Raw genomic sequence first — 22,406 nt, 5'->3', positions numbered from 1 at the left:
TAATGGAACCCAAAAATACCACTCAAATTTCCTGACAGCATACAGGAGTTCACAATTCCCTAACGCATGCATTTTTTAAAAATCTCTGATCTGCCAAAAGTTGATGAGCCCATTCAGATGTCTGTTAGCTCTTGATTAATTGAGCATACCTGAATGAGCTCATCATCTTTTGCAAAGCAAAAACCATCAAAGCAAAACCAGGGGACCAGAGTTAGAAACTGCAGTATGTTATACATTAGAGACAATGTATGCCAAGACAATAAAAATGTCTTTGCAACAGCAGAACAGAATTAATGAAGCCTTGAAGGTGAAGCCTAATTTGTGCCCTGTTCATGTCATGTTTATGCAGTTTTCACGCAATGCATGACCAAAAGGTGTGCATCGACACGCAATGGCATGCTATCGCACAACTGATTTACACCCCGTTAAAGTATTGTTGGTGCATTCTTTATGTACAGTGCATGACATGGTATGCATAACACGCATTGTTCCGACAAAGGCATGCATTACCACAACCACTTTGCGCATGCGTGAAGGAGTCATGGTATTATTTGGTCCCACTTTGTCCCACTAAATGCCATGCTATAAAAATAGCATGGCATTACATTGTTTCAATCATTCCTTGATTTGCTGTCAATGCTACCAGATGTTGAGTTTCAGAGAAGAAGCTCTTAAAAACAATAAAAGGCCCCTATATTATATTATATGTGAGGCCTCTATCTAGTGTTTAAAGCGTTGGGCTTGAGACTAAAGGATCCTCAGTTCAAATCCCAGCCTGACCGGAAAATCAATAAGGGCCCTTGAGCAACGTCCTTAATCCCTAGTTGCTCCCTGTGTGTAGTGGGCACCTTGCATGGCAGCAGCCTCACATCTGGGTGAATGTGAGGCACTGATGTGTAAAGCGCTTTGAGTGTCTGATGCAGATGGAAAGGCGCTATATAAATGCAGTCATTTATATTATCTGGCAACTGCAGCACTACTTCTTGAAGAGCAGGAAAAAATGCAGAAAGAGCAGGCCAAAGAAGAAGGCATAACCCCAACTAGAAAAAGGAAAGCAAGGACAGTGGGGGTGAGGAAATGGTTGACTAGAAGACATCAATTTGGACATTATGACCTGTCATTGACAGAACTTCACAAGGAAGATCCAAGAGGCTACAGCAGTTACCTGAGAATTACCCTGTGCACACTGACATGCTGTGTTTGCAAATAGGTTGTGCAACGTTCACAACGAGATCACACAAGTGCCATGAAATTTATGCGTGCCAAAAATTTTAGTAGCCTCGCACAGTTTATGATGAGTTTACTCATTGGCATGCAAGATTGCTTGCTAGTGCAGGGATCAAATTTGTGCAAGTGTCAAGGTGACTTAACAACTGCGTCACACAGGCAGTGCAGAAGAAGATGAAATAAATAAAAAATAGACAACATTAATATATATTTTAAGAAGCACCAATGCAGCAGGAAACTGACCCTGCCCTCACTGATGTGAAAACAACAGCATACCCCAAATTCCTATGAATTTGCTTTAGGTTTGACTGCTGTAACACACTATCACTTGCAGTCATTAATGCCATGGGACTTGTTGACTTGGTTGGTGTCCTTTATGTTTAAATTGACACATCTTTCCTCTCATTCCCTAGATCAATCACCTCGCAACTCAATTTTCTTAAGGCCTGCCAACAGCATTTGCCAGCAAGTCAAAGCACTCTTAAGCCCTGGTCCCACCAAATAATGAAGGATGAATAATGAGCCACGTAGCATGTTTTTTTGGTACGAGTTCAGTTATTCAACAATTGTGGGAGAATAGTGGCTCTGAGAGGCTCTTAGAGACAGAATATTCGGCTAACGAGGTTCATATCTGAAGCCTGGGTCCCGCCGAATAATGAAGGATAAAGAAGGAGCCAAGCAGCATGTTTTCTTTGCTACAAGAGGGTTTATTCAACTATCGTGGGAGTTTCATGGCTTTGAGTGGCTCTTAGAGGCATTATCTTCAGTTAACAAGGCTCCTCTCTGAGCGTGGCACTAATTTCAAGAAGTTCAAAATTTAGCAACAACATCATGGCACAGTTTGTGTACGAGTTACTGCGACGGCTTAGAGGCATTTGTGTGGTGATTACGAGTCTGCTAAAAGCCCATTATCCGTGCGCCTGGCAGTTACGCAGGACCCAAGTGGCTATTTTTGGAGCGGCTCTCCTCTTGTGCACACAATTTCACCTGCTCTGTGCGCTGGACTCTATAATAATTATTTTGTAGCGGATTAATCATTTTCTGCCAAACCTTGGATGCTGAAAACACCTCTAATCACTTCTGGAATCACAGAGAACTGTTTCATCTGGACGCGTTTTTTCCTCTCTTTCCTGCTCCACGTGGAATATATTTTGAACAGCTTAAGGTTGCTATTTTTAATGATTTTTATAGCTTGATAACATCACGCTACACAGCACTGCGTGGCTCATACGTGGCTTAGCATGGCTGATACGAGCCATTCGAGGCTCTAATGACCTGTCGGTCGTGGCTTCTACATGGCACATGCAGGGTACAGAGAGGCACCTTAGTAGTGGATACGTGTTAGATGAAAACATGGGTCATTCTTCAAATAATTACTCCACACCCATGCATGGCTCCTCCTTCATCCTTCATTATTCGGTGGGACCCAGGCTTTAGCATGGTGCTAATTTCAAGAAGTTCAAAATTTAGCAACAACAGTGTGGGGCAGTTTGTGTACAGGGTACTATGAGGACAAACAAGGATTTTAGAGGCATGTTTGTAGTGAGGACGAGGCTGTTAAAAGCCCATTATCCGAGCACCTGGCAACTATGGGGACAGGAGAGGCTATTTCGGACAGGCTCAGCCCTCTTGCGCACTACAATCCCACCTGCTTTGTGCACCGGACGCTGTATATATAATAATTATTTTGTAGCAGATTAATCATTTTCTGTCAGCGCTTTTGCAGATTTTGCAGTCAATAACAGACGAACACAAAGTTAAAAGTTGGATCACGGTGTCAAAATGACTGGAAGTCGCGGAAGAAATAAAGCCAGCGAGAAGAAGCATGGCTTCACACAAACCCGTGGTTCGGTTCTAGCTGGTCTGGTGCATTTCATGACTCTGGAACACAGGAGAACAGCAGCCTGGCGCACGGATGCGCACACCGGCCGGACTGTACTGGAGCGTCTATTTTTGGACTGCGTCTAAAAATGTGACAACGTCTTGAATGGATGCTGTGAATTGAAAACCCACGCTTTAAAGGAACCAACTGTGGGAGGGCTGGAGGTTTGGACCAAACCCATACCTAAACGTGCAACGACGTCCCGTTACATGGCGCTACATGGATCATATGTGGCTTGACGTGGATCATATGCGGCGACACGAGCCATTCGAGGCTAGACGGGGCTCCAATGACAGATCAGTCGTGGCTCATTAGAGGCTGATACCTGGCACATGTGAGGTACAGAGAGGCACATAGAAGTGCCTTAGTAGCGGATACGTGATAGCTTAAAATGTGGCTCATTCTTCGAACAGTTGCTGACACACCCATGCATGGCTCATTATTCATGGCTTATTATTTGGTGGAACAGAGGTTTTAAATACACAGCAATTTAGCTGACGTGAGAAAATGCACACATGCCTTTGCTGTTGTGTACTTATCAACAGTGTGAATGCTGACACCCCTATTCCACAGGTCGCCGTTCTATTATAATCGCCTACAATTTAAAAAAAGGCACAAAAATGAGATTAAACATTTTAATCTGGTGTCGTCGATCGAACGGTCCCCCCTAAAAATTGGTCCGCCCTGCCTTCACTGCGCATGCATCATTTGGGACCACAGCAGCATGTCTGAGATTGACTCGCTACACCCAAAGCGATAATAATGTGATTATTAACCATCAGATGACAAGGTAAAACCTCTTAAATCACTCTAAAGTCAGTTTGAAGCAGAAACAAGGTTGTTTAAGCAGAAACAAGGTGCCCGATTTTTAGCAGGCGTCTGTCGTGTTGCTGTGGCACTCTAATCGGTCCACTGTTTATTATAAAATATTGCTGAATTTATGTGGCGCTTAAGCTTCAGATATTTGTCGCTGAGACAGATGATGACTGGAGTGCAGTTTTAAGCAGAAATGAGGTGATAATCAGTGGATCGCAGCTGGCGCATAGAAATGACAATGCTGACGCGCCGAAATGACGCATGCGCAGTGAAGGCAGGGCGGGCCGATTTTTAGGGGAGACTGTTCGGTTGGCGACACCGGCTTTGCTCCTAACAGGCTGTCTTATGAAGTGCAGACCTGGCAACCCACCCAGAAATGAAAGTAAAACGCTGTGCCCTCAGCCAGAACCGCAATAAAGGCTGTTTTGGCTTAAAACATTTACCCTAGATGGAGCAAGATCAAACAAGTTTCAAGCCATACTCACTAGGAAGACACTGTTTAAAGACATTCAAACAAGACTGAAGCTGTTAAGACCAGAGGTGGGATGAAGTCACCATCAAATCACTCTCAAGTCATGAATCAGCAAGTCCAAAGTCAAGTCATAATGACCACCTGATTGCAAGCTGACTTGAGACTTGACTTGGAACTTGCAGATTGATGACTTGAGAATGACCTGACAGTGACTTCGTCCCACTTCTGGTTAAGACTACAAACACCTGGAAGTTACCACGTGCTAGCACTGATTTTGCGAATTGGGATGAAATTTTGGAAAAGTTTGAAAATTTGACCTCAATTTTAAAACTCCTGCCAGTGATGGCCGTAACTACTATGTATACCAAATTTGTTCAAGATTGACAAAGATGGCTCAAGAAGTTACTTTGATGCTTCAAAATGCACCTGGATTTGCTATTTAGGATTAAATGGGAAGGAACAGCGTTCTGTGGTATAGCCCTATTATATTTTACCTTTCGATATATATAGTATATGCAACAGAAATTATGTGTGTGTTCTTACCAACTATCTGTCCTCTCACAGTATCATTGTCATTTGGGCCAAGCTTATTCAGATCCAGTCTCTGATCTACAGAAGGAAAAAAAACAAAAACAAAAAGGTGAAAGAAATTCTTGTGTGTGTAGTATTGCTACCTATCGTTGACTGTTCAAATAAAGTCAACAAGGTGATCATAGAAATAAAAATAAATAAATATTTGTTTTCAAGTGGATCATATTATACACCTTTTCAACAGCTAACATCGGTCACATGGCAAGTTTAAAAAAAAAAACAAAACTCTAGCCTTCTATTTCCTTAAACAACAACAACAACAAAAAAATTTCACTGGTCTCTCAAAAATGCACTTTTGTGCCTGTTGCACAAAATGGAAGAGCTGCTGCTCACCACACCACCTCTCCCCAACAGAAGAATGAAGCACTTCTCTGTCTGTCCCCCCAACTAAGGCTGTGGGATGTCACACAAAGTGCAGAAAGCTCAGTGGATGGGTCGCAAAGCAAGCAAAAGTCCAAAAACACCCATCTGAAGTCAAACTTTGAAGAAAACATTTCGGCACACAGTTATGGAACTAAGACTTTGGGGATGTTTAAGGAAATTAAATTCAAACTGAAATTAAGGAAATCCAAACAACAGTGTTTAAATGTAAAATGCAGATTAAAACTGATCTTTGACTTTTGATGTTCAAAATTTTACTTTAGAGAACCTTTTAATGACAACATTTAAACTAATTACACCTTGTCATCAGTTGTGCATCAGTTTAACAGGGACTTACATTGGTGACACAAAACTAAAACAAAGTGCACCAAAAGTGAATCAACATTTCTACAGTTTCACTCATAATATTTTGTGTTCTGTAATTCTGTTAAACAAAATTCTTAAAAATTTGACAAAAGTAAACCCATTATCAGCTTTGTTGTTGCTGGATAAGCAGGGAACTATTGCCTGCAGACAGGATAACTCTACCAGAGATGGTAAAGTAACATAACCCGGAAAAACTCAGAACAAGATCCAGACAAAGATAGACTATGCGGTCTCACCCCTCTCTAGCATACGCACAAACCCACACCAATGCCCACAGGGGGTGGGGGACTTGTGCACTAACCCGCTCAGATGACACTATAATGTGATACCGTTAAAAACAAAAAAAAAAGCAAAAATGAGAGGAATTCAGCAGTGTAGAGGCCTTGTGTGGATATCTTAAATATGAACTAAAATAGCAACAAATACAAAAGACAGAGTGAGAGTAGGACAGAGAAGTACAAGACAGAAGAGGAAGCAGTGTAACAGAGGATGAGTGATAAAGACATGCTCCACTTCATGCCCCGATACTCACCCCACGTTTGTCTATTTGACTAACTGGATTCCTTCATTTTTGCATGCGTGTATAAACTAAACACAGACAAATGTGTGCAGCTTCGTTCCAGACATTTTTTTTAATAGGTGTGGGCACATGCATGTATGCAAGTATGGAATTGATCCAGATACGTGTCTAGACTAAACAGGGATGGTCTTAGCTGTGCATGGCTAGAATATTAAGTATACTCCTTTTTAATTAAGAGACAGAAGATTGTTAAATCTTTACACACAGAACTATGAAAATATGCAGCAATTCTTATAGACAGAAATCAATTTTCTCAAAATAATCTGATAAACAGAATTAATTTATTTTATATGCTTGAGACAATGAATTTGGTTTTGCCTTTAGCAAGTAAAAAAGATGTTCAACTGAGGCAATTTATGTGTACAATACGGAACACACTCCACATTTTTGCCTCAAAAAAGACTTTGGTTGCTTTTGCTGGATGCTTAGATAATTGTCCATCTGCATAATTCATTGTATTCACTGGTATGAATGTGAGAAATCTATCGCTATGTACAGCATAATCCAGAGGCAGCATGGGGCTCTACAACAGGTAGCTCAGTGGATAAGGAGCTGGCCTGCCAATATTTAGACAAGGGTTGAATCCTGCTTATGCCACCTGTGTTCTTAGGACACTTAATATGCATTGTCTCAGTATACCATCTGTAAAACTGGCTGCTGGCTTTGGCTGGGGACACCCATTACCTGTAAGAAAAATATTTTAATAGGCATTTTGACTCACATGTGGAGCTCAGCAGAACCATAGACTGTATATGAACTAATTAGACAAACCCTGAAAGACGTCACCTGTAGGTTTTCTATAAAGACTCAGAAAAGGCGATATGAGACCCGTATCTGGGTGGTGTCATGATGGCAGCACTGGCAGCTCTGATTCTGCAATTTAGGCTGTTGATGACCATCCGATGACACCGGGATTACTTTGTGTGCTTCCATGACCGGTCTCAAAGTATACAGCATTCGCACCAAACGGCTATGGAGACTGCCGAAAACAAAGTACTCATAAGTACTTGATTTTCCTGAGTGTTTCTGACAGCATTTATGTAGCGCTGAGGAAAACGTCCCAGTGTGCACCTGAATGGAATGTTGCTGCTAACATTAAGAACGGAGCCACCGATTAATTGCAGTTTACATAGGTGTGATGTCCTGTTATGATGACTCGTTTTTAAGTGATAACTGTTCATTTTGATGCAGTCATGGTAAAATTGGCTGTCGCTCTCCACTGTGATAAAACGTAGTGCGTGTGCGCATTCATCATGAACACAGCCTGTTAAAAAAAGCCTCTGCTAGACGCTTAGCTTTGTGCATGCTTATAAGTGTTGTCTTCCATATAACTGAAAAATCTAAGAAATAGACCTGTGTGATCAAACAACCTGAAAAACAGCTGACAATTCTGCTTGTGCATGTAACACTATTGCTCTGGTACAGAGATCAGACTCCGCAGTCTGCACACATTGAGATCCAACACACAGCACACATTAGGATCCAAAATCTGACAGACTTTGAAAAAAAATAAGAGTTTCGGGGTTAAGTGCATTGTCTCCTCTCCATACAAAATCTGTAAATCCAAGCCATCATTTTCAAATGAAAGTTCAGAAGCTTCGTTATCAGACGTAGCGGCATTCATTTCACTCTGTCTGTTGGCCATTGAGCTGTTTTTCCATTTCTGAAAATGAACATCACACACCAAGAAATGCTGAGTACGACATTTTTCAGAAATGCATCTGCTATCTCGCCGAGCGAGAGGAATAATTAGCCAGCGACCACACCAGCGACCACTAATTATTACTGTATGTGCACGGACAGATTTACAATCATGAATGCTATGATGTTGTGTTGCTATTCTGGGTTGTAAAATAAGGTGTGACATGTCCTATAAAGAGGTGAAGCGTGGCTGACTCAGCTGAGTTAAGAAAGAAGCCTGAACACACTCATATCTGTGTCTGAACCAGATAAGCTAACAGGTTCCCCTCAGTTCGGGTGTTTATTAGGGCTGCAGCTATAGAATATTTTTGGAATCAAGTATTCTATCGATTATTGCATTGATTAATGGAGTAATCAGATGAAAAGTAGTTTTGTGTTTTTAAACAACAATATCAATCATGCCAGGACTCTTCCCAAGCAATGGCACAATGACACTGTGTCATCATGCAGATTTTCAAATTTAGGTTGTTCCCTTAGCGGGGTCGTGGCCAAGCAGTGCTAAAGGTTTCTGGTTCAAACCACTCCAACTGCCACATTTCTCCAGGTAATGTGAAGTTGCGTCAGGAAGGGCATCTGGCGTAAAACTTGTGCCAATTCAATATAAAGATCCACCTCGAATTTGCTGTGTCAATACTGAGTGAAAACAAGGGCGCGGCCAAAGGGACTTATAGGGTATTCCCTCTGCATTTTCCCAGATAACAGTTTATTTTGTTCACGTCATTACAACTTTCCTGAACCGTAAGCGCAGGTGGTCAGCAAAATCCTGAGTCAGTGGACAGGCTGTGTGTAAACATGAATGCAGCCTGCGAAAAACTGAGATGTGGAGTCTAGTTTTTCTGCAAAAGCTGCATTGATAAATCTGCTGCGCACCCTGTTGATGAAAACTATGACCGAATCTGAAGAAAGGCAATTTTTTAATTCAGTGAGAGTCCTGTCACTTCATCAGAGAACAGTGAGTGGACCAAAATACAGCACTGTGCATTTCTTAAAAGTACACAAATACACTGATTTGCTTTAAATACGCAATACGTCTATTTAGAAGTGCCTTCATTGTCATTGTACATACACACAATGAAATTTGTGCTTTGCATTATGTCCTCTGTCTATTCTGTCTATTCAAGCATTGAGCGGTGTAGGAGCTTGAACTTATCTCTGACAGACACTGGCATTCATTGAGAGAAAGGCTGAGATTCTGCCCCTGTTGCACACAGCACTCCTGGTACACATGTACATGCAGTCTATGATATTCAGCAACATTTACAAAGTACGAATTTGGGAAAACTTCATCAGCTGTGTTACATTCAGTGAGGTACCTGCACAGACCCACCCTACTCTGTGAAAAGATCTCCCACATGGGGGATTAGCAAAGATTTGTGATAAGCATGCCTTTTATGGATTATGGTTTATGAATCCACAGGCGCTGCTACAACACCAACAACACATGAACAGTAATAACTCCAAACATCAAGTTTTATGGTACTTGGGGTGGGCCATGACCTAAAATCAACATTCACACAACCAAAACGGCTCAGCCAAATATTTATGTGTGCAGTTATATTTTTTAAATAAAAATGTGTTCCATCATGATTTTTTTTTTTTTTTTTTTTGAGAGGAATTGTCCCATTGGTGTAGCAATGATAACACAAAGTCATGTGGGGTCATTTATGGCCCCAGAAAGATACAGTAGTGTACAGTAGTAAATGGGTACTAATCTTGGCTGCAGAAGTACAGTAGTGTTCAGAATAATAGTAGTGCTATGTGACTAAAAAGATTACTCCAGGTTTTGAGTATATTTCTTATTGTTACATGGGAAACAAGGTACCAGTAGATTCAGTAGATTCTCACAAATCCAACAAGACCAAGCATTCATGATATGCACACTCTTAAGACTATGAAATTGGGCTATTAGTAAAAAAGTAGAAAAGGGGGTGTTCACAATAGTAGTGTGGCATTCAATCAGTGAGTTCGTCAATTTCGTGGAACAAATAGGTGTGAATCAGGTGTCCCCTATTTAAGGATGAAACCAGCACCTGTTGAACATGCTTTTCTCTTTGAAAGCCTTGTGAAAATGGGACGTTAAAGACATTGTTCAGAAGAACAGCGTAGTTTGATTAAAAAGTTGATTGGAGAGGGTAAAACTTATACGCAGGTGCAAAAAATTATAGGCTGTTCATCTACAATGATCTCCAATGGTTTAAAATGGACAAAAAAACGAGAGACGCGTGGAAGAAAATGGAAAACAACCATCAAAATGGATAGAAGAATAACCAGAATGGCAAAGGCTCACCCATTGATCAGCTCCACGATGATCAAAGACAGTGTGGAGTTACCTGTAAGTGCTGTGACAGTTAGAAGACACCTGTGTGAAGCTAATTTATTTGCAAGAATCCCCCGCAAAGTCCCTCTGTTAAATAAAACATGTGCAGAAGAGGTTACAATTTGCCAAAGAACACATCAACTCGCCTAAAGAGAAATGGAGGAATATTTTGTGGACTGATGAGAGTAAAACTGTTCTTTTTGGGTCCAAGGGCCGCAGACAGTTTGAGAGACAACCCCCAAACTCTGAATTTAAGCCACAGTTCACAGTGAAGACAGTGAAGCAAGTAGGTGCAAGCATCATGATATGGGTATGTTTTCTCCTACTAAATCAAACCAACAAAATTAATGCCTCGCAGATGTGAAGAAATCATGAAAAACTGTGGTTATACAACTAAATACTAGTTTAGTGATTCACAGGATTGCTAAAAAAGCAGTTTGAACATAATAGTTTTGAGTTTGTAGCGTCAACAGCAGATGCTACTATTATTGTGAACACCCCTTTTTCTACTTTTTTTTTACTAAGAGCCCAATTTCATAGCCTTAAGAGTGTGCATATCATGAATGCCTGGTCTTGTTGGATTTGTGAGAATCTACTGAATCTACTGGTACCTTGTTTCCCATGTAACAATAAGAAATATACTCAAAACCTGGATTAATCTTTTTAGTCACATAGCACTACTATTATTCTGAACACTACTGTAAATATTGAACATGTCACAGTTTCTCAGTAAATATATTTCTAAAGGCACTATTGACATGAAATTTTCTCCAGATGTCTGTAACAGCCAATGTAATCCATACATACCAAGAAATCAAACCATGGATGCCCATAAATTATGTGTAATAATGTGAAATGACACAGGGAAAAATACTGACCACCTGAAGGAAGGGAGGTGCAAAAAGGCATGGAAAGCCAAGACACTGAACTTTTTCAGTCATTAGAAAACATTCTGCCCTTCGTCCGCACAAATGATCAGTTCTTTCAGGCCCAACTATAAAAAGTTGTCTCATTACCAAGGTGTCACATAAGAAATATCTCATGATGGGTAAAAGCAAAGAGCTCTCTCAAGATCTTCACAATCTTACTGTTGAAAACTTCAAATGTGTGTGGATAATTCATATAGTTTGAGAGTTCATCTATATTCTTTAGGTGGTATTTTTGTAGTGCCCCGTGTGGCTTTAAGTGGTTATGCATGTTTAATTGCAGCCAAGCAGGCTTGTGTGTAGGGGTGATTCTTTAAATACGGGCACTACTGGCCTTGTAAATGTAATTTCCACCACACCATTGCCTTACAATATAAAGCACCTTGGGGCAACTGTTTGTTGTGATTTGGCGCTATATACATGTGCTCTGATGTCACTGTTTATCTCCATAGAAACTACCCAAACAATCTTTCATACAAACTGTTTAGGGACATTACAGTGTTGTGGTGGAAATTACGGCAATAGTGTGGGACAACTACATTTTGTTTAAAAAAATCACAACAGTTGTATGACATTGAATACCCCAATTATGTTTTGATTATTTTACTGATATTTTATTCAGAGATTTTAAAACATTAGAAAAGACGTTTCTTTACCATTCATTTTTATCATTGAAGATCAAAAGTCTGGGTGTGGGACAAGCACAAAACGGCAATATTTGCATATAACGATGCTGAAAAGAGGTGAAAAGTCATCATAGACTACTAGAACAAATTTCTTAACACACTTTCATTGTAAAGATAACTATAAAAGTGTGAAATTTCCCCTTTTTTCTGTTTTTCATACAATATGATCAAAGGACATAATAAGTGCCCGTAGTCTAAGAATCACCCGTAGGAGTGGCTACCTGACCTCTTTCTCAAGCTTTCCCACTCCATTTTATTTTCTCTTTGTGGACAACTTTGTACCAATTATTGATTTGTTTTTACTTTTTGAAGTAAAATATTTAATTGAATTCAGAGGATCCTGTGGAGTTATTTTTGGGTATTTGCCTTGGATGACAATGAGGGAGTAATTTACGTGTTAAGCCGTGGCTTCATTAAGAAGAAAACTACAGAAGAGTTTGTAAACTTCTCAATGTTCCAGTGAGCATTGCTGGGGCCATAATCCCAAAATGGAAAGAACATAATTTCACCATAAACCAGCCATGACCAGGTGCTCCTCACAAGATTTCTGACAAAAGAGTGAAAAGAAATATCAGAAAAGTTGTCCAAGAGCCAAAGACCACTTGTGGAGAGCTTCAGAAAGACCTGGAATTAGCAGGTTCAATTGTTTCAAAGAAAACAATAAGCAATGCACCCAACCACCATGGCCTGTATGCAGGCTCACCACACAAGACCTGAACAATACATTTAGAAAGCCTGTAAAATACTGGGAGAATATAGTCTGGTCAGGTAAGACCAAAATTGAACTCTTGGATACCATAATATACACTATGTTTGGAGGTCAAATGGCCCCAAAAACACCATAAGCACACACTCACAAGCCTAATATAATTGAAGGAAGAATGAATGGAAAAATGGACCAAGACAGCTAATATATAAAGCTGAACGTGTGTGTGTGTTTACTATGCACAGCCACAGTAATTAAGCAATCCACACCAAACTTGCTATGGTGACTGGGGGCACCAAGGGGGCAATTCGGGCCCTTGGGTTAAAAGCGTATGTGCACAAACACACACACACACACACACAGCCTTATATATTAAATCACAACCTGCTCACTGGAGCCCTTATTTTAGCAGTTCATATTGTACCCAGGTCAGGTAGCAAGCATCACACTTTACTTACTACGTAGTAGTGGCTGGCTAGGGAGCACTTTAATTACAATCCGAATGGGCCAGCTTGCGCCGTGTGCCAGTTAGGGGTGTGTTTTTCAATTAAAATGTACCTGCTGTGTACGACATGCCAGAGTATTACAGTGATATGACATGCTATCACCTTGTTTATCATCATTCACAGACATATTACAGACATCTGGTGAAAATTTCATGTCAACAGCACCTTTAGGAATATATTTACTGAGAAAAATGGCGACATGTTCAATTTTATTTACTCTGTGATGTACACCAAGCCCAAAGCTTTGGCTGTCAAAAATTAAATGTGACTATTCCATTATATGCGCAATAAAACGTATTCTAAATATGCTCATATGAAGATCAGCAACCCAAGCCACCAGCACCCGCCCCACCACTTTTTTTTCTTAATCATGTTCAATTTTTTGTATGTTCCCTCAGTGATCTGTTGACTCTAGCTTGCTGACTTTGACACAAATATGCCTAAATCCTAAAGGATGTTTGGCATACCTGTAGGGTTTAAAGATAAATTTGAAACCCTGGAATCTGTAGGTGTTTGTATAAAAATGAATGAATCAATTTGTATTCGGCGCACACACACACACACACTTCATAAAAGAATGTTTCATAAAACAAAACAATACAAAACAAAAACTCAAACAATTTCCCAGTTTTGTGCAGCCGAAAGGGTGTAGGCTAAAGCAAAAGCTTATAAGCACCACTTATAAAATGGCTGCAATTATCTCTCACTCACACACACACACACACACACACACACAACACAAATCGTCAACACAGAATCACAGGGTTGGATGCACAGCAGACTAAAATGTGCAGTCACCGTCAAATCATTTCAAAAATATTTTGGTTTGTGTTACAGACTTTGTGGGTTCAGAATTGGGGCAGAGGCTTCAGAGGTTTCTGTCTGCAATGCTACAGGAAATAGAGCTCAGGGTACAGCCAGACAGACTTCTGGTAGACTAGACAAACATGCCAACTCCCCTCTGGTCTGTGTATGTGTATAAATACATGTGTGTGAAAGAAAGATTCTAGAAGTGAGGTAGTTTGTCTTTGATGACGAATTATGCGTAAATCCGCTTCAAGGAACTAAAAGCATTCCTATGGCTTCCCTCTCTCTCTTTGTGTGTGTGTGTGTGTGTGTGTGTGTGTGTGTGTGTGTGTGTGTGTGTGTGTGTGTGTGTGTGTGTGTGTGTGTGTGTAATTTGGTAAGACCACAGACTGGCATTTTTCAAGTGCAAGCAGCACACAATGACAGGGAAAAATGTGAGGACTGTTGTCATATGTGTCCCTATTCACTTCTTTGGTTGTGTTGACATATTTTTCTGTCATGTCTATTGTACAGTAAACTGCTGGTCTGGAGTCTATATGGAGCTTATAGTGTTTGCTTCTGGAGGCTGTCTCAGGCATTTAGGGCTGAAACAATTAATTGAGGAACTCAAATAATTCGATTACAAAAATGTTCAAGGCAAATTCTTTGCCTCAAGGCTTTGTTTAATGCTGTAGTATATATGCCAGGCCTGTATGTGGCACTGTAACACTCCCACAAAAACCATAGAAGACAAGAGAGCATGCGCATGACCAATGTAAAAGCTAAACAATGTAGAGGCTGACGCTACAACTTTACAAAGCAGCACAGTGAGTAAAATAAAGCCTTTTAAGAGAAAGAGGGTCCACACTGATCATCTGAAACTGACTTATTGCACATTTAAAGTGAAGCAGTGTGTTTGTATATTTGTTTTTACAAACACAGTTTGGCCTACTGGCTGCTCTCCACTTCCACAGATGAGGCGAAAGGAAGCTCACTTTTAGTGAATCATGTTTAACTATTCCAAAAACTTTTTTTTTCCCAGCAGGCTGCATAATTGATTCATCAGCGCAGCTTTTGTGAAAATGCTGCACTCCACAGCTGTTTTTCAACAGGCTGTGTTCACCTTCACATACAGCCTCAGAAACAGAATAGCCTTCATTCGCCAAGTATCCACAGAATAGAAAAAGTGTGTCTTTGGTTTGAGCTGCACTCTTTCTGTATGGCATGTACAGTTTAATGCAAAAGTTTGGACACCCCTGATAATTTTCCTTTATAAATCATTGGTTGTCTGGATCAGAAATTTCAGTTAAATATATCATATAGCAGACAAACACACTGATATTTGAGAAGTGAAATGAAGTTTCTAGTATTTACAGAAAGTGTGCAATAATTATTTAAACAAAATTAGACAGGTGCATAAATTTGGGTACCCTTGTCACTTTATTGATTCGAATAACAGCACTAATTATTGGAACACAAAATTGATTTGGTAAGCTCACTGAGCCTTGACCTCCTTACACAGGTGAACTCAATCATGAGAAAAGGTATTTAAGGTGGCCATTTGCAAATGTTTTCCCTCTTTGCATCTCTTCTAATGAATGGCAACATGGGAGCCTCTAAACAACTCTCAAATGACCTGAAAACAAAAGATTGTTCAACATCGTGGTTTAGCAGAAGGATACATAAAGCTATCTCAGAGATTTCAGCTGTCAGTTTCCACTGTGAGGAAGATAGTGAGGAAATAGAAGACTGCAGGCACAGTACTAGTTAAGGCCTGAAGTGGCAGGCAAAGAAAAATCTCAGATAAGCTGAAGCAAAGGATGGTGAGAACAGTCATAGTCAACCCACAGACCTGCTCCAAAGACCTACAACATGATCTTGCTGCAGATAGTGTCTCTGTGCATCGTTCAACTATACAGCGCACTTTCCACAAAGAGATGCTGTATAATGCTGTAATGCAGAAGAAGGCTTTTCTGCATACACGCCACAAACAGAGTCGCTTGAGGTATGGTAAAGCACATTTGGACAAGCCAGCTTCATTTTGGAATAAGGTGCTGTGGACTGATGAAACTAAAATTGAGTTATTTGGACATAAGGGGCAGTATGCATGGCTGAAAAAGAACACAGCATTCCAAGAAAAACGCCTGCTACCTACAGTAAAATTTGGAGGTAAAATTTGCTGTGTGGCCAGTGAAGGTACTGTGAATCTTGTTAAAGTTGAGTCGCATGGATTCCAGTCAATATCAGCAGATTCTTGAGAACAATGTTCATGAATCAGTGACAAAGTTGAAGTTGCACCAGGGCTGGATCTTTCAACAAGACAACAACCTTAAACACTGCTCAAAATCTACTAAGGCATTCATGCAGAGGAACAAGTACAACGTTCTGGAATGGCTCTCTCAGTCCCCAGACCTGAATATTACTGAAAATCTGTGGTGTGATTTTAAGCGGGCTGTCCATGCTCAGGAACCAACAAAGCTGACATATTTTGTAAAGAAGAATGGTCCAAAATACCTTCAACCAGAATCTAGACTCTCACTGGAAGCTATAGGAAGCGTTTAGAGGCTGTTATTTCTGCAAAAGGAGAACCGACTAAATATTGGAGTATTTTTTCTATTGGGGTGCCCAAATTTATGCAGCTGCTTAATTTTGTTTAAAGAATTATTGCACACTTTTCGTAAATCCTATAAACTTTATTTCACTTCTCAAATATCAGTGTTTGTCTGCTATATGAAAATTCAGTAAGGTATATCTTCTATTATACATACCAATTCTAAGGTAGAACTCTACTAGTGTATACTAAAGTCTATCTAAATATCTAAAAAAAAGAGTAGAGCCACTTAGGTGCCTGGTCTTGAGAACCAGGGATGGTAGGTTTAAAAGCTTTTCTATCCCATGGGAACTCTACCTACCCACCTATATTCAACTGAAATTGCTGAGCCAAACAACCAATGATTTATTAAGGAAAATCATGGAAATCATCAGGGGTGCCCAAACTTTTACATACAACGTACAAATATACACTAAACACTGAATAAATCACAGTAATGAAAAGTGCAAATGAAATGTGCAATAAGAGGGGAAAAAAAAGAATTCCCTGTCTGCAGACTGAAGATTTCACAGACCGTCTACAGTTATGGTTCAGGAAAGCTCCAAAACTCTTAATGATGTGAAAAAAAAAAAAAAATTACCCGAGAAAACAGAGAGAGAGAACACCCTAAACTTAAAATCTGCATGATGGCACAGCAACATTGTGCTATTGCTTAGGGAGAGCCTTGCCACTATTTATATTGTTTAAAAACACAAAAGTACTTTTTATCCAGTTACTCGATTAATTGATAAAATAATCAATAGAATACTCGATTCCAAAAATATCGATAGCTGCAGCCCTACAAGCTTTGTACACATGGAAATGGGCACAGTCTTTTTCTTTGTCGCTTTCAACAGCTGTTCTTTAAACACTGCACCATTTCAAGAAATATCTGCAGCCGCAAGAATCCACTGAAAATGGTGTACTATATATGCCAAGCCTGTATGTGGCACTGTAACGCTCCCACAAAAAACAGAGAGGAAGACATGTAGTGTGCATAAACCTTAAAATTACAGATTCAACTTAAATCTCATTTAGGAATTACAACAATTTCATACGTGGACCCTTGATTTTCAGAACTCAAAACAAGGATTAACAAATCATTACTTGTACAGTCAGCTTTCTTTAGACAAGTCAGGGGATGGACACAAACGTTTGAGTCCCTTAATATGTCTTAGACTTTATTTACATAATTTATTAATAAAGTCAAACATGGACAAACATTGGATTAACAACATTTCTTTCATTCACTCATAAGAACACACTGCAAAGTTTTCAGAGTTTAAAATCTAAACACTCACTGGATAAGACAGATTTTTTTTTCAGGTTCCTTCAGATGCGTGCATATTTTACTAAGAATTGTAGGGTTACAAACCTGACACCAGTTGAAATGGACTTTTTCAGGATTTTAAGTTTGTCATACACTACATCTGGAATTAAAGCTATCTCTCGACTGTATAATGTGTTGCTTCAGGCCAAAAATGGGAGCACTTTACATATAAAGGGGACGTGAAGCAGGAAGCAGGAATAAACATAACTGCAGAAGACTGGGAGAAAGTATGCTGCTTCCAATGGTCCTCCACCAACTCCCAGATGTGGAGGGAACACTGTTGGATAAATGTCATTAGATATTTTAGGTCACCCTACCAGGACAAATATAAAGATACAAACCCTGTGTTGGCTCAACAGAAGCAAACCATTACCACATATTCTGGGACTGCCCCAAAACTGAAGCAATATTGGGTTGACGTTCATAAGGTGTTAACCTCAGTGTTTAAAACTCAAGTGACCGGTGATTTCAAACATTTATACTTGGGTCTTGTGTCAAGAACACAGAGGAGGAGAGATGTGAAACTGTTACAGGCCCTTTTAGCGGCCAGTAAAAAAGCAATTACGAGAAACTGGTTGAACCTCCAAAGTTTGAAAACTGGTTTCAAGCTATGTTGGAAATTTAATATATATATTTAATATATATATAAAATGGAACAATTAACATATCATACCTCCTACCCATGCAGAATTTACATGACTCCTCCAGGAATTTCTTATGCTGATTGCTGTTTTATTTCCCTTTTCTAATGAATGTTCCATGACTGTGAGTGCTTAGTTCGGATGCAATGTTCATGTTTATTACTGTTCTTAATTTGCTTGTCTTATAGTGAGTAAAACCGAAAAAGGACTGACTGTAATTGTAAATGCAGAATATAACTGTGATGGTGCCTTTTTCGAATAAGAAAATAATAAAGCAAATAAATAAATAAATAAATAAATTCAAACATGGTAGTCTATGATATACCTGTCAGGAGTAGGCAGTTCTCAAAAATGCAATGACTGTGCAAGAAGGAGACTAATAAGGGAAGTCATTAAGACACCCAGACAACTCTGAAGTTACAGGCTTTTTTGGTTTGTTTCAGTACCGGTTGGACAGCTTCATGTTGTAGTGGCACCAAAAAGGGTTTTGTTATTAGAGAGATGAGAAATTTTGTCGATAGTCTGCCAGGAGGCACATGGGAGACATGAGACTAGATCTGATCTATTGCCTTGAAAATCTATTGAACACTCATCTTTTGTTCTTGGCTGTCTCGTAAGTGCTGGTCCCACAGAATAATAAAGCCATGAATAATGAGCCACGTATGGATTTGTCAAAAATTTCAGTGATTATTCGAATAATGACCCATGTATATGAACATTGGGCAAACAATTAAAAAACACTGAGTGGGTGCCAAGGATTGCATCAGCACACACAACATAGCTCATCTGATCGATTATAACGACATGTTAAATCTATCATAAACATACGTCGACAACTGCTCCTAACAAGGAATGAACAACTCTTTTACCAAGCCATTACAATATAAACATTACAAATAAATTACCAGTTAGACTGTTCCAAATACGTTCTGTACATTCTCATGCAGTGCAGGAGAGAGAAAGAAAGAAAAGCTGCAGATGAAACAGTCCTCTGATTCTGGGAGCGATTAGAGGCATTTTCAACAGCCAACCTCTATTTGAAAAAGATTAATCCACTACAATATTATTATTTTATATACAGCATCCAGTACACAAAACGGGTGGGATTGTCACGACAAAGTGCACGAGACTGCAGAGTCAAAATAGTCCGTCCTGCCCACGTAGCCACCAGGTACTTGGATAATGGGCATCTAACAGCCTTGTCCTCACCACTAACATGTCTCTAACATCCTCGCTTGTCATGGTAGCACCTCGTACACAAACTGCCCCACGCTGTTTTTGCTCAATTTTGAATTTCGACATTAGCGCCTGCTCAGAGATGAGCCTCATTAGCCGAATATTCTGCCTCTATGAGCCACTATTTTCCCACATTTGTTGAATAACTCCACTCGTACCAAAAAAACATGCTACATGGCTCATTATTCATTGTTCAATATTCGGTAGGACCAGTGCTTAAGTTGTTTTGGTATTTAGCCCTCCTTGATAAAAATTGTCTATTAGCTTTCAATCAAATGCTATAGCCTGCTCAAGAAAGTCAGGTGAAGGTCACACATGTAAACCATGTTCACCCATGCACTATATGTTATCTGTCTTGCAAGATCAAATTGCATATTATATATATATATATATATATATATATATATATATATATATATATATATATATATATATATATATATGAAATGCCCACAATAAAAGGCCACTCTGAAAGGTGCAGTTTTGTTTTATTGGGGGGGGATACCAGTCAGTATCTGGTGTGACCACCATTTGCCTCATGCAGTGCAACACATCTCCTTCGCATAGAGTTGATCAGGTTGTCAGTTGTGGCCTGTGGAATGTTGGTCCACTCCTCTTCAATGGATGTGTGAAGTTGCTGGATATTGGCAGGAACTGGTACATGCTGTCGTATACGCCGGTCCAGAGCATCCCAAACATGCTCAATGGGTGACATGTCCGGTGAGTATGCTGGCCATGCAAGAACTGGGACATTTTCAGCTTCCAAGAATTGTGTACAGATCCTTGCAACATGGGGCTGTGCATTATCCTGCTGCAACATGAGGTGATGTTCTTGGATGTATGGCACAACAATGGGCCTCAGGATCTCGTCATGGTATCTCTGTGCATTCAAAATGCCATCAATAAAATGCACCTGTGTTCTTCATCCATAACAGATGCCTGCCCATACCATAACCCCACCGCCACCATGGGCCACTCGATCCACAACATTGACATCAGAAAACCACTCACCCACACGACGCCACACACACTGTCTGCCATCTGCCCTGAACAGTGTGAACCGGGATTCATCAGTGAAGAGAACACCTCTCCAACGTGCCAAACGCCAGCGAATGTGAGCATTTGCCCACTCAAGTCGGTTACGACGAACTGGAGTCAGGTCGAGACCCCGATGAGGACGACAAGCATGAAGATGAGCTTCCCTGAGATGGTTTCTGACAGTTTGTGCAGAAATTCTTTGGTTATGCAAACCGATTGTTTCAGCAGCTGTCCGAGTGGCTGGGCTCAGACGATCTTGGAGGTGAACATGCTGGATGTGGAGGTCCTGGGCTGGTGTGGTTACACGTGGTTTGCGGTTGTGAGGCTGGTTGGATGTACTGCCAAATTCTCTGAAACGCCTTTGGAGATGGCTTATGGTAGAGAAATGAACATTCAATACACGAGCAACAGCTCTGGTTGACATTCCTGCTGTCAGCATGCCAACTGCACGCTCCCTCAAATCTTGCGACATCTGTGGCATTGTGCTGTGTGATAAAACTGCACCTTTCAGAGTGGCCTTTTATTGTGGGCAGTCTAAGGCACACCTGTGCACTAATCATGGTGTCTAATCAGCATCTTGGTATGGCACACCTGTGAGGTGGGATGGATTATCTCAGCAAAAGAGAAGTGCTCACTATCACAGATTTAGACTGGTTTGTGAACAATATTTGAGGGAAATGGTGATATTGTGTATGTGGAAAAAGTTTTAGATCTTTGAGTTCATCTCATACAAAATGGGAGCAAAACCAAAAGTGTTGAATTTATATTTTTGTTGAGTGTGTATATATATACATACATACATATACACACATACACATATATACATATACACACATACACACATATACATATACACATATACATATACACATATACATATACATATATACATATATACATATACATATACATCATATACATATATACGAGGGCTGTCCGTAAAGTATAGGTCCTTTTTATTTTTTTCAAAAACTACATGGATTTCATTCATATGTTTTTACGTCAGACATGCTTGCACCCTCGTGCGCATGCGTGAGTTTTTCCATGCCTGTCGGTGACGTCATTCGCCTGTGAGCACTCCTTGTGGGAGGAGTCGTCCAGCCCCTCGTCGGAATTCCTTTGTCTGAGAAGTTGCTGAGAGACTGGCGCTTTGTTTGATCAAACTTTTTCTAAACCTGTGAGACACATCAAAGTGGACACGGTTTGAAAAATTAAGCTGGTTTTCAGTGAAACTTTTAACAGCTGATGAGAGATTTTGAGGTGATTCTGTCGCTTTAAGGACTTTTCACGGTGTGAGACGTCGCTCAGCCCTCTCAGGCAGCGTCATCAGCCTGTTTCAAGCTTAAAACCTCCACATTCCAGGCTCTGTTGATCCAGGACGTCGTGAGAGAACAGAGAAGTTTCAGAAGAAGTCGGTTTCAGCATTTTATCCGGATATTCCACTGTTAAAGGAGATTTTTTTAATGAAAGACGTGCGGACGGGTCCGCGCGTCGGGACGCAGCCGACGCGGCGCGGCAGCACAGGAAAAACACCTCCGTGTTGATAACCATTTGTTAAAATCCAGTTGGCTTTTGATGGATTTCAGTGGAGTGAGTATATGAGAAATTGTTTATCAGCTGGAGATGTT

The 22,406-nt window shown here is 40.2% G+C and overlaps 1 protein-coding gene across 4 annotated transcripts in view; it reads right to left on the bottom strand.

Annotated features, from left to right (window-relative positions):
- Positions 1 to 22,406, bottom strand: part of LOC117526753 (E3 ubiquitin-protein ligase SMURF2-like) — a 224,811-nt gene that overhangs the window by 117,259 nt on the left and 85,146 nt on the right. For all 4 annotated transcript variants that reach the window (XM_034188831.1, XM_034188830.1, XM_034188833.1 and 1 more), the window contains exon 5: positions 4,941 to 5,006. In XM_034188831.1, the coding sequence (XP_034044722.1) occupies positions 4,941 to 5,006 (66 nt within the window). The remainder of the gene's footprint in view (positions 1 to 4,940; positions 5,007 to 22,406) is intronic.

Source organism: Thalassophryne amazonica, chromosome 15 (assembly GCF_902500255.1).
Source record: "Thalassophryne amazonica chromosome 15, fThaAma1.1, whole genome shotgun sequence".
Lineage (NCBI taxonomy): Eukaryota > Metazoa > Chordata > Actinopteri > Batrachoidiformes > Batrachoididae > Thalassophryne > Thalassophryne amazonica.
Note: the sequence above shows the minus strand (reverse complement) of the source record. Positions and strands in the feature narration are given on the sequence as shown.